Here is a 12,500-nt window from a genome sequence, read left to right on the forward strand (position 1 = left end):
TACAGGTGTACAGGTATACAGGTATACAGGTATATAGGTGTACAGGAGAACAAGAGAGAACAACCAATATACCAATAGAACGAGAGGGAGAGCGAGAGAGGGGGGGGGGAGAGAGAGAGAGAGGCAAAAACAAACAAAGGAAGGACATTTGATTGTGATAACACTTAATTATACCACTCAGCAACTCAGTTAGTTGAAGCAGTCTTATGTAGCACATCCCACCCTAATGGTTACCTCCTCTTGGAGGCATGACTTTGACTATACAGATGTTTTATTTATGCAGAACGTGTCTGGTGAGGAAGAGCTTTGTACTTCCCTGAAATCTGAGTTGCATGTGTGATGTCACTAATAGGTCAACCCTATCACGGTCCAGTATGTGGTAACTTGACACCTTTGGCTTCAGCTACACAGAGAGCTGAGTAGGTATTGACATGTCTTGAAATATTAAGCTGCCGACATGGAATTCCTGGAAAATATGGGTGCTTGTTGTCAATTTGCATATTCATAGATACTGGCATTCTCTATGAGGGTAAAGGTGTAGAGATGCAGGTAACTATTTTCAGTTTATCGAACAATTTGGTGTAAAAAAACACGTACAAAATGTTATTCACTGTAGAAATTATTTTACGGTTTTAAAATACAAATATATACAGTTTGAACGTTACACAGATTTGGTAAAAAATTTAAACATGGTAAAAAAAAATCCCTCCCAAATATCCCATTAAGACACAAAGACCCTGAAGAACACCTTAGAAAATACATGTTGTACATGTTTTGATTTGGTTTCAAAGATGTTTGACAACTGGAGATTTCTGTAAGAATGAAATCTTTTGGCGAATGGACGGTGTCTGTTCTGAGAATGGCTCAGAACCACCCTCCCCTTATCCTCAGTTATATCTAGGTCATATATATTCTGAATTGGACCATGTCTCTAGTTTGGAGTTTGTAAAGTTTCATGAGGCTATTATCCTAGGGGTCACAATAGGTACGTTTCTACAGTATAATAATAATAATAATAATAATAATGCAGGACCTCTTTAAGGGTATTTTTTTAGTCGCAGATGCGATTGAGTCTCTGCACTTGACCCATCCCGTCGTCCTTCCCCCCAAGGGCAGCCGGGAGCAGATAGGGCATCGACGAGGGGCCACGCCCGGGGACCAATCCAAGTGCTCCTGCCCATCTTCGTCAAGGACGCGACAGCATCAGCGATCTGTTGGTTGTGCATGTTTTTCCATTGGGTTTCTCTTATCGGGGGGGAACCCTTGCGAGTACAGGGAGAACATGCAAACTCCACACAGAAAGGCCCGGCAGATACCCCACCTGGGTACCTGGCAACGCGGAAACCTGGTCCCCAAGCGGGAATCGAACCCTGGACCTTCTTGCTGTGAGGCGACAGTGTTAACCACTACACCACCGTGCCGCCTATGGAATGTTTATCAGTGAGGTCTAGTTCAAGTTTCAAGTTCAAGTTTCTTTATTAGTTGTCATACAGAAGTACAGAATACTTTTATATAAAATGAGTTACACAATACAATAATATACTATATACTATACAGTACAATGCAAAAATAGGATGAGGTACAATTTAGGTACAATTGACAGTAAGGTGTAATGAGGTATGGGTTGTAGTGCAAATTCTTTGCCAATAAATATGAAGTGTGTTTAGGTGTTCTAAAGTGGGTAAAGGTGGTCTAAAATGGTCTCACTATGGACGGGTGAGTGCAGGGCAGCACCTGTTTATATGTCGCAGGTGGGGGGCGTGGCCCTGGTCAGTGATAGGTGCAGGTTGGGGGTGTGGCCCTGGTCAGTGATAGGTGCAGGTTGGGGGCGTGGCCCTGGTCAGTGATAGGTGCAGATGGGGGCGTGGCCCTGATCAGCGATATGTGAAGATGGGGGCGTGGCCCTGGTCAGTGATAGGTGCAGGTTGGGGGCGTGGCCCTGGTCAGTGATAGGTGCGGATGGGGGCGTGGCCCTGGGCAGTGATAGGTGCAGATGGGGGCGTGGCCCTGGTCAGTGATAGGTGCATGTGGGGGGCGTGGCCCTGGTCAGTGATAGGTGCAGATGGGGGCGTGGCCCTGGTCAGTGATAGGTGCAGATGGGGGCGTGGCCCTGGTCAGTGATAGGTGCAGATGGGGGCGTGGCCCTGGTCAGTGATAGGTGCAGATGGGGGCGAGAAACAGTCCAATATGCGAAGCAAGATGCTTTTGCCAGAAAAATAGAATAAAATAGAAAAATAGGAGAAAAAGTAGATACAAAAAAAAAATTACATGTTCATAGTTGTGTGCTTCTAGTATTCCACAAATACATGGACGTAAAAATAAAACATTCAAATAAGTGAGTATGTGCGTATGTGAGAGAGATAAGGAGAGAAAGAGAGGCGTGGTTATTTACCTGGATTTATGTATGTGGCTACAATCCCTGACCTCCTATTGGTGGAGACGGCTGACAGGTATATGGTTGGCTAGGGGCCAAAATACCTGCAACACTGAGTCACATGATGCTATCTCAAAACACACACACACACACGCGCGAACAAACAGCATATAGGCCGATTGTACAATGCACAAACACAAGCCCCAATGCTTTCCCCTCCCCTTTTCGCTCCCTCTCCCTCCCTCCCTCCCTCTCTCTCTCTCTCTCTCTCTCTCTCTCTCTCTCTCTCTCTCTCTCTCTCACACACACACACACACACACCGTTGCACGGCTACAGAGAGGGAGTCTCTTGTGTCGCGCAGCACAGAGCTCCGTTCAGAGGAAAACGAGAGACCGAGGGAGGGAGCAAGGAAGAGAACGAGAGAGAGAGAGGAGAGAGATAGGAGAGGGAGAAAGGGAGGCGGGATGTAATCGCAGCGAGACGAGAGGAGAGGAGAGAGAGAGGTGTATTCTGGATTCCCGTTCGAAGCGATGAAAATTTCATGACGTCCTCCATTATTTAATCCGCTTCTCTCGCTTTTTTATTTAATTTTTTGCACCCATCATATTTTCTCCTCTCCGCCGTTGGATCCTTGGACGTGTGTGCGTGTGTTAGTGAGTGTGTGTTAGTAGTGTGTGCGTGAGTCAGTGCGTGAGCCGTTACCGCCGCTTATATCGCCGGGACCCCCTCGGAAACCATAATGGATCTCTATTCTAAGCAGCCTGGGACTGGAGTGCGCGTTTCTTCACACTGACAGCCGACGGGGAAGAGACGATCAAGGCGCTTCTTCTGACACAGACATCCTAGCTACTGTATGCCGATCCATATCTACCTCACAGATTAATACTGATTACTCGTTTGCGATTGCTGTTTTTTCTTCTCTTATTTTACCCCCCCCACACACACACACAGTTTATTTTTGTTGTTGTTGTTGGTTTTGGTTAATTTCTCTTGACTCGTCTTTATAATGTCCCCTCTCCTCTCCTCCTCTCCTCCTCCTCCAGACGAGAAGGAGGACACGGTGCTGGGGAGCCTTCCTCTGCTCAGCTTCCTCATCGCAGGGCTGCACGCCTCCGACAACATCACCCGCAGATTCTGCTTTAAGGTCAGTCAAATCTCCAGGGTGCCGGAGACTGAGGAGGGGGTTAATGATGATGGGGTGCTGCTTGTTCTGCTCATAAGTTAACCATGATGATATTACGATGAATTGGAAATGGGGGACCCTGGTGTAAACAAGACGAAAGTCTTTCTCTGGTCTGCATCCCCTTAACAATTGTATGTATTGAGCTGTACTGCACTGTACCCATTCTGCAATCTGTTAATAAAGTTAATTTCATTCATTCATTCATGATGATAGTGATGATGATGATGATGATGATGATGATGATGATGATGATGATGATGATGATGATGATGATGATGATGGTGGTGGTGGTGGTGATGGTCTCTGTAAAAAGCGTTCTGCACGGACGTGATCGCTGCTGCTCCTTGAACGTCGATGACGTTTGTTTACCTCTGTTGTCATGTAGAACTTTCCCCATGCTGCTTTCTTGACTCGGATCGATGTATCTAAATGTGAAGTACATACATTTGCTAAATGAAGAAGTTAATTAAGAATTGAAATACACATTAAAAAAAGGGAATTTATATATATTGGAGGATGAAGTGGAAGACAAGGCACCTATACTGTAGTAGCAGTAACGTGAAGACTGTTTTGCAAAACAAGGACAGACGATTGAAGTTGTATCTGGGTTTAATATCACTGTGGCTTTGGGCTACTGCATATATAGCCCAAATGTGTATGTCATAAATGTATAGATGTAGGCTACATCTATACATTTAGCAGTACTGTCTATCTGTATGTCGTGTGTGTCATATGATGAATTGAAAATGGGGGACCCTGATGGAAACAAGACGAAAGTCTTTCTCTGGTCTGCATCCCCTTAACAATTGTATGTATTGAGCCGTACTGTACTGTACCCATTCTGCAATCTGTTAATACACTTTTCAATCAATCAATCAATCATGGGATGATTTGGGTGATTGATAATCAGGGAAGGGTGGAGTACAGTAGGGTGGTGTGGGGGGTTGTGTCTTCAGGAACGAGCCATATGGAGTGATCTATAGCTGTCATGCAGATATACCCTTTGGGGAATAATCCCATTGAGATTGGACTCCTCTGAAATCTTCCGGGAGGTGGGTTGGTTTTGACAGGCGGGGGGGGGGGGGGGCTGGGGGTTTGAGGGACACGTTGATGGTCACCCCTGCTGGCTTCTTCCATCATCAGCTCTGGAGACATCTGCAGACCTGAGAGCTTCGAACTGGAGGGAGTGGGTCGTAGACATCGCTGATACCAGTAAAAGTAGAGGAGGCTTGTTTGATTGAGGAACAAGTTTGCAACGTTTAGGGTAAATTGTGCATTTATTATAAAGCACCGTACAACTTGTGCCTCGCAGTCACCCGATCGTTCACACGTTCACGGCGGAGGGCGGCCTGGCAAGGTGCCAATCCACTCACCGGGAAGCAGTCAAGTGTCTTGCTCAAGGACACTTCAACGTTGGTACCCGGCGGGAAGGAGGAGCCAGAATCGAACCGGGAACCTTTCTGATTACCAGACGACCTGCTCTTCTATCCCCCCCCTGAGCCACTTATTGAGATGACTGGGAATTAAACTTGGAATATCATTCAGCCGGATAATATTTTGGGGGCTTGTTATTGATGACATATTATTGAGGGTAAAATAGACTATAGTTATTTGGCTAGTTTTGACATCAAAATGAGAAAACACTCCATATTGAATTAATTGACATTGACCGATATTCACGCAGCAGTCGATAGGGTGCGTAGCTACATGTGACGTGGAGGGCGTGGCGTTCCGTTTTCAGCGAGGACATCGCCCCCTATTCATATAACCAGCTGAGTGCCCTCTTCCTGTATTATATACACTGAGCTCTCTGGTGGAGCGACGGGGCGGCGCGGCCCACACAGAGCGCTGGAGGACTGGAGGCGACGCTGAGGGGGCCAGGGTGCTGCTGTTAGGGTGCTGCTGTTAGGGTGCTGCTGTTAGGGTGCTGCTGTTAGGGTGCTGCTGTTAGGGTGCTGCTGTTAGGGTGCTGTTAGGGTGCTGTTAGGGTGCTGTTAGGGTGCTGCTGTTAGGGTGCTGCTGTTAGGGTGCTGTTAGGGTGCTGTTAGGGTGCTGTTAGGGTGCTGTTAGGGTGCTGTTAGGGTGCTGCTGTTAGGGTGCTGCTGTTAGGGTGCTGCTGTTAGGGTGCTGCTGTTAGGGTGCTGTTAGGGTGCTGCTGTTAGGGTGCTGCTGTTAGGGTGCTGTTAGGGTGCTGCTGTTAGGGTGCTGCTGTTAGGGTGCTGCTGTTAGGGTGCTGTTAGGGTGCTGCTGTTAGGGTGCTGCTGTTAGGGTGCTGCTGTTAGGGTGCTGCTGTTAGGGTGCTGTTAGGGTGCTGCTGTTAGGGTGCTGCTGTTAGGGTGCTGTTAGGGTGCTGTTAGGGTGCTGCTGTTAGGGTGCTGCTGTTAGGGTGCTGCTGTTAGGGTGCTGTTAGGGTGCTGCTGTTAGGGTGCTGCTGTTAGGGTGCTGTTAGGGTGCTGCTGTTAGGGTGCTGTTAGGGTGCTGTTAGGGTGCTGCTGTTAGGGTGCTGCTGTTAGGGTGCTGTTAGGGTGCTGCTGTTAGGGTGCTGCTGTTAGGGTGCTGCTGTTAGGGTGCTGTTAGGGTGCTGTTAGGGTGCTGCTGTTAGGGTGCTGCTGTTAGGGTGCTGCTGTCAGTGATAATGTGAATAATAATCAGAGATGCCCCTCGCAGGCTGTCAAAACCATGCTGCCTACATTTAGGCCGTCTGTGTGCCGACGAGCGCCGTGTCAGTTGGTTCCAGACTTTGCACCAGAGAGAGAGAGCGTGTGGTTCACCAAGGGGGGGGGGGGGGGGGGGGGGCAGACACAGAGGCAAACAGATACTCTGATTGTACTGAAAGAGAAGAGGGCACAGAGAGAGAGGGAGGGAGAGGGAGGGAGAGAGAGAGGGAGGGAGAGAGAAGAAGAGAGAGGGAGAGAAAGAGAAGGAAAGAGAGAGAGGGCGAGAGAAGGAGAGAGAGACAGAAGGAGAGAGGGGGAGAGAGAGTGAGAGGGAGTGAGAGAGAAGAAGAGAGAGGGAGAGAAAGAGAAGGAGAGAGAGAGAGAGGGAGAGAGAGAAGAAGAGAAGGGAGAGAAGGAGAGGGAGACAGAAGGAGAGAGGGGGAGAGAGAGAGAGCTGTCACTGTCTGTCTCTCTCACACTGCTGCTGGTATAGAAGACAAAAGGGGAGAAGGAGGCTCGACACCAGAACTTACATAAAGCTTTACTCAGCAGAAACCACCCCACGTACATAACCCCACATAATATCCACACAACGCAGCACAGTAGCTCATCTTTATTCATTGGGCGCTGGGAACACATTAAAAAATAATGCCGTCAGATTGAATTCTCTCATGCGCCGGTACTTTCTGAAGCTATCTTTTTCCTCACCGCCGCCGTTCTCACGGTAAAAAGACAAAAGACCTGAGACGCCGGCGTGTCCCAGAATTCCCGGTTCAACCACAGAAAGGCGGTGCTTTTAAATATGATCTTGTCTTTTGTCTCCATCAAACAAAAACAAACTCCTGAAAACAACCAAGTTCATCGGAGGAGTTTCCGAGCATCGGGATGCTTTATTATATATATAGGCTGTTGTGGGACCGACTCCGGTCACCTGCAGGAACGCAGAGAATGCAGCTGTTCCCGAATTGTTTACTCTGGATGTGTTTGTGGGACCTCTCAGTGTTATTGACCCGAATCCTCACGGTGTTGTGAGCGGCTCACTCTGTGGTCTGCCGCTCCGTTTCACTTACTCACACCCTGTGTAACGGAGACGAGCGGGGGCGGGAGGGGGGACAACCGCCAGAACAACACCGACTCGCACGCTTCACGGCTGCTAAAAACTAGGGCTATTCTAGCATCATTTTTCACAACTGTTCCTGCATGACTCATGCAGCTGGGTTCTATTTTTAGGCAACAATATTTACTTGCATCATATCATATCTCATATCTCATATCATGTGATTATGGTGGTTCAAAACAATCAGTCGGGAAATCACAAGTCTGTAATTAGTTATATGTGTGCATTCAGTGAGGAAATCACAAGTGTGTAATTCGTTATGTGTGTATTCAGTCAGGAAATAACAACTCTGTAATTAGTTGTTTTTGTGTAGTTTTTTTTCCTTCGGATCTTGAAGCGGTATCTCAAGTTTTAACGTCGAGGTGAACGGGCACTTCCGCATCTTCTCGCCCCCAGCAACAAATAGTGGCGGTTTGTGCTGTACGCCGACGATATTCTCTTTTGCGTACGTCTTAGCTCTCTCTCTCGTTGTCTCCTGTCCCCGCGCTCCTGTGTCACGGCGGGGCGCCATACTGTCAGGTGTTTATCGCTTTGCCAGCAGGGTGCTGTTTTGATGACGGCAGATTATAAAAGGTTAGACCTCTCTCTCCACCCACGGAGTCACCCAACCGACACTTGGCTTAACAGGGAGTGTTAGCCAGGCTCATAAATGAGTCATGGGGAAATGTTTATTTTCTTTTCCTTTTTTTTCCCTAGATGAGTCCAACAGTATCCAGGTAGACAATCCCAAGTTTATTATGTCTTTTAAAAGAGGCCTCTGTGGACACCGCTCTGTCGAGATTCAAATAAAGTCTACTTGTGGTCGATTTTAAGCACGTTGTTTCTTCCCTCAGGGCTTATGGCGTCGTGGTAGTGGCTCAGGTACAGTATGCGTTGCTAAGTGCACGGGGGCAGACGGCACAAGTATTAGGTATAATAATAATAATGGCGGTTGAGTGTCAGGGGGAGCAACATGTGGCATGTAGCGGAGGTTGAGGCGTGTTTTGTTTCAGGGCTAACACCGGATGACGTCTTGTTTGCTTCACGGACAGGCAGCGTTCCCTGTGGAACTCAGCCGACTCATGGCGATAGTGTGGTTCTCTCCCTCTCTCCCTCCCTGGGTCCTGTCCCAGCATGTTCTCCTCTGAGGCCCTCGCTGGAGATTCCTGTCCAACTGCTTCTATTTATGACACCTGTCAGTTCAAATTGACCAATGAGAAAGGTAGACGGGATACGGTGTGTGTGTGTGTGTGCATGCGTGTGTGTGTGTGGGGGGGGGGGGGGGGGGGGGGATTATTTAGTGTCTGACTCTTGGTTATCTGCTGATAAGGAGTCCTCAAAGGTCGATTGCCTTGAATCCCCCCCCCCCCCCATTTCACTCAATTAGGCAAGTGAGTTTTCTTCCAAATCCGAGTTATTCCACAACATGTGAATCTATAGTGAGCAGCAGGAATGGATGTCAACTGCAGCTGCTGCAACTAACATTATGGAATAGATTGCGTTGATGTTGATCCCAAGCCTTTTGTACATCTTGCAGAATTTCTCTCCACATTCTGACTTTGAGGTACTTTGAAATAACGATACTCAAATGTTGCGATCCACTGGACTACAATCAGTACTCTACACAACACGCTTTCCACAAATCTAGTGAACTATGTGCGAAATGATAGAAGACAAACCGCCAGTATACTTATATAAGTATATCTTCTGAAAGTATACTGAAGTTGTGTTAAATTGAAAACCACTTAAGTTATACTTAATATGTGCTAACATATATTGAAATGATACCTTTGATGTATTTTCGGTTAGTTTTGCCGAAAATAGTAAACCTGTTTACTAAAGTGCAACTTGTGTTGAGATTTGATTACACTTACAGCATATTAACGCCCACCATTATTAAACATGTGCTTCGAATGAGTACGTAAGAAAACACATAATAAGCACCAAAAATACCCCGTAAGTATACTCTCAGAAAAGTACATATTATGGGTAGAAATACACCTTACGTAATACCGGCGTACATTATAGTAAAAGACAGTAAGAGGGTCTTTCTTCAATACTTTCTTCTACTGTTCCACACTGAAGATATACTTTCAGCCTGTATACACGACGTACTGGTTTCTGACTCTGGTCTCACTGTGACTGTCGGGGAGTGTTGTTGAAAGGAGTGAGCTGTCGAAACCTGACCACACCTGCAGGTTCAGTAAACGATCTCCCAGCAGGGCGAGAGGTGTGGCGACAGCCAGGAGACATTGTTTATGGCCTGGATCATCCAGGCGCACTTAAACATTATCGGACCTCGGGGGCGCCCCGGGAACTTGTTAAATGTGTGGAGAGAGAGACGTGAAGAGGTGGGGGGGGGGGGGGGGGGGCCTTGAGCCCGCAGCATTATTCAAACTGTCCTTCTAATCCCGCCTCCGTGTAGCTCAAAGTCAATTATTAATGGAACATTTTAGCAGGGGGGGGGGGGGGGGGGGGGGTATCTGTGTGGTGTGTGTTTATCTGTGTACTGTGTGTATCTGGGTGGTGTGTGTATATGGGTGGTGTGTGTATCTGGGTGGTGTGTGTTTATCTGGGTGGTGTGTGTGTATATGTGTGGTGTGTGTGTGTGTGTTTGTGGTGTGTGTGTCTGTGTGCTGTGTAACACAGGTGCGTATGACTATGACTGGATAAGCACAGTTGCGGGGTTACGTTACAGGTACAGGTGTGTGTGTGTGTGTGTGTGTGTGTGTGTGTGTGTGTGTGTGTGTGTGTGTGTGTGTGTGTGTGTGTGTGTGTGTGTGTGTGTGTGTGAACTGGGGCCTCACCCTCTGCCACGGCGAACAGCCACTTACTGTACTGTGCAGCTGTATCAGGTGTGCTGTGGAAAGGCGAGTGTCACTCCTCCCTCAGGGCTTTCCCCCTTACTTCCTGTCCGTCCCTCTATTCAGTCCCCCTCTTGCTCTGAGGTAATGCCAACCGGTTCCCCCAGATACCTGATCATCACCCTCCAAATGGTAGATGGAGCCGGTTCACGGCGACATGTACACAGTGAGACCAAGGATACAATGTGTGTGTGTGTGTGTGTGTGTGTGTGTATGTGTGTGTGTGTGTGTGTGTGCGTGTGCGTGCGTGTGTGTGCGTGTGTGTGTAGGCTTAGTAAAAAACTAAGCATACTTAACTATATTTTCCGAAAATATACTTTGTATACTTTAGTATATTCTTTATGTAGTCAGAAAGTATACTAAAGTTGTGGACTTAAGTTGTAGTTAGCGTGTAAAAAGTTGTACTTAATTAAGATTTGCTTGAATATAATTCAAATGATACTTTTGATGTATTTTTGGATACATGTATTTCCTTTAATATGTTTATTAAAGTACAACTTAAAGGGATATTTCACTTCAGTATAAAATAAATCTAGTTTCAGCAGTCTCACTTCTATCTAAAGTCATCTACTAGTAAACTAGTGACCACTGCTGCCCCTGTCGTCTGCTGTCAACACCACCATTCCTCCCAGGTGTCCCAGCTCCTCATTCACTTCCATTCATTTTGAGGACCAAGTCTAAATATTATAATTCTGAAGTATAAACAAACTTCTGCTGTGCAGATTTCAATACAGACAATTCTGAGTCAAAGGTATGTGTTTGTTTTGGCATTTGATGTGTGTTTACAGGTGTATTACCTTTGAAAAATAAAAGTAGATCCGGTCAATTTGTTGTAGGTTTGAGTGTGCTGTGTATCCTTGCCCTGCATGGAATGCTTGTGGTGGTTTAACCAACCTGCTGCCTTGCAGGAAGAAAGATTCTAAGTATTCAGTGAGAAGCTGACAGTGGGTCAAACTACACCTCAAGTGAGAAATAGTTCCTATACTCATAATTAGAAAATGGCAACATTCGAGAAAAAAGTACACAGAATAATATAGCTGTGTACTGTAGTTTGTTTATACTTCAGAAGTATGATATTTAGACATGGTCCTCAAAATGAATGGAAGTGAATGTGGTCCAGTCGCTCTGTGGTCCAGGTGAGCAGCCCATGATACAAAAATAATTGAGAGTTGTCTGCCCACTTTGATTCCGCACCAGCCTGTTTCCCAGTGGCGAGAGTCCATTAAGACTTAATTTCCCATCAGTTACGACGACTGACCTATAAAACCCGATGCCCCCTCCCTCTCTCCTCCCTTCTGAACCAGCTACCAGATATAGCCGCATGCGGCCACTGCAGGGGTCCATGCATTGGCATAATGACCAAAATCAATAGGGTTGTTCCTCTAGGGGTCATGAATATTCACATCAAATTGTGTGACGGGTCAGGAGATACACTTGTTTGAAAGCTTGGCCTGATGGTGGCGCTAGAGGAAAGGTCATGGGTTCAAAATTAACATAAGTGTCTTCTTCCTGACGTCATGAATGTGCACAGTAAAATGTATGGCAATCCAGCAGTTACTTTTCGAGACACTTGGCCTCAATTTGGCCTGATGGTGGCGCTAGTGGAAAAGTGATGGATGGAATGAAAATAAATCGACATGTAAACTTGCCAGTGTGGAAGGTCCTTTATGGGGTAGGTATTGTATTTGTATGGTTTTCAGTTGTCGTCAGTTGTCAGATGTAGCATATTAGCATAGCATAATATTGCTATGTTAGCATTTAATACATATAATAGTTTTTCTAATTGAATACCTCCGATTGTACCGCGAGGTCGACAGGCTCTCTGCTGCGTAGCCTGTAGCCTCACCAGGTCATCTCTGGGTCAGTGGGTCACGTTTGGATGACGGCTAATTTTGATCAATGCAGGCAAAATGCATAGAACATTGAATTAGAGTAATTCAATCAAATAAAAATAAATGTAGGCTGTGCCATAGTCTTACATTGTTCACAAGTCCCTGCAATAAAGCGTGAGAAATAGGTGTGGATGCAGCTGTTTATCGACTTGGGACCGTGTTCTAGATGGGGAACTTTCTCTGTGGCAGGGAACGTTATTTGCTAACACATGGGAGAAAAAGACAAGACTTTGCATGAGAGTAGAGTATTTATGTTTATGTTGTAAACCAATGCAACTGTGTGTATGGTGTCTTGTAAGCCCACGTGGGCCCTGCCCAGGTGTGTTTGTCCTGGGGAATGCATGTCCCACCCTGTGGTGAGGCAGAATGCCGTGGACCATACCAAGTGGAGTCAAGAGAGAGGGGTGTGTCACCTTGGTGTGAGAAATTCCCA

General features: G+C 46.6%; 1 protein-coding gene across 1 annotated transcript in view; it reads left to right on the forward strand.

Annotated features, from left to right (window-relative positions):
* The window catches only part of plekha6 (pleckstrin homology domain containing, family A member 6), a gene marked incomplete at its 5' end in the record, with an annotated part of 124,848 nt that overhangs the window by 18,412 nt on the left and 93,936 nt on the right, over positions 1–12,500 (forward strand). The window contains 1 exon segment of the mRNA XM_084315819.1: positions 3,419–3,519. Coding sequence (XP_084171945.1) covers positions 3,419–3,519 — 101 coding nt within the window.

The sequence above is a fragment of the Notolepis coatsorum genome (assembly GCF_963971535.1).
Source record: "Notolepis coatsorum genome assembly, chromosome: 6".
NCBI classification, from domain to species: Eukaryota; Metazoa; Chordata; class Actinopteri; order Aulopiformes; family Paralepididae; genus Notolepis; species Notolepis coatsorum.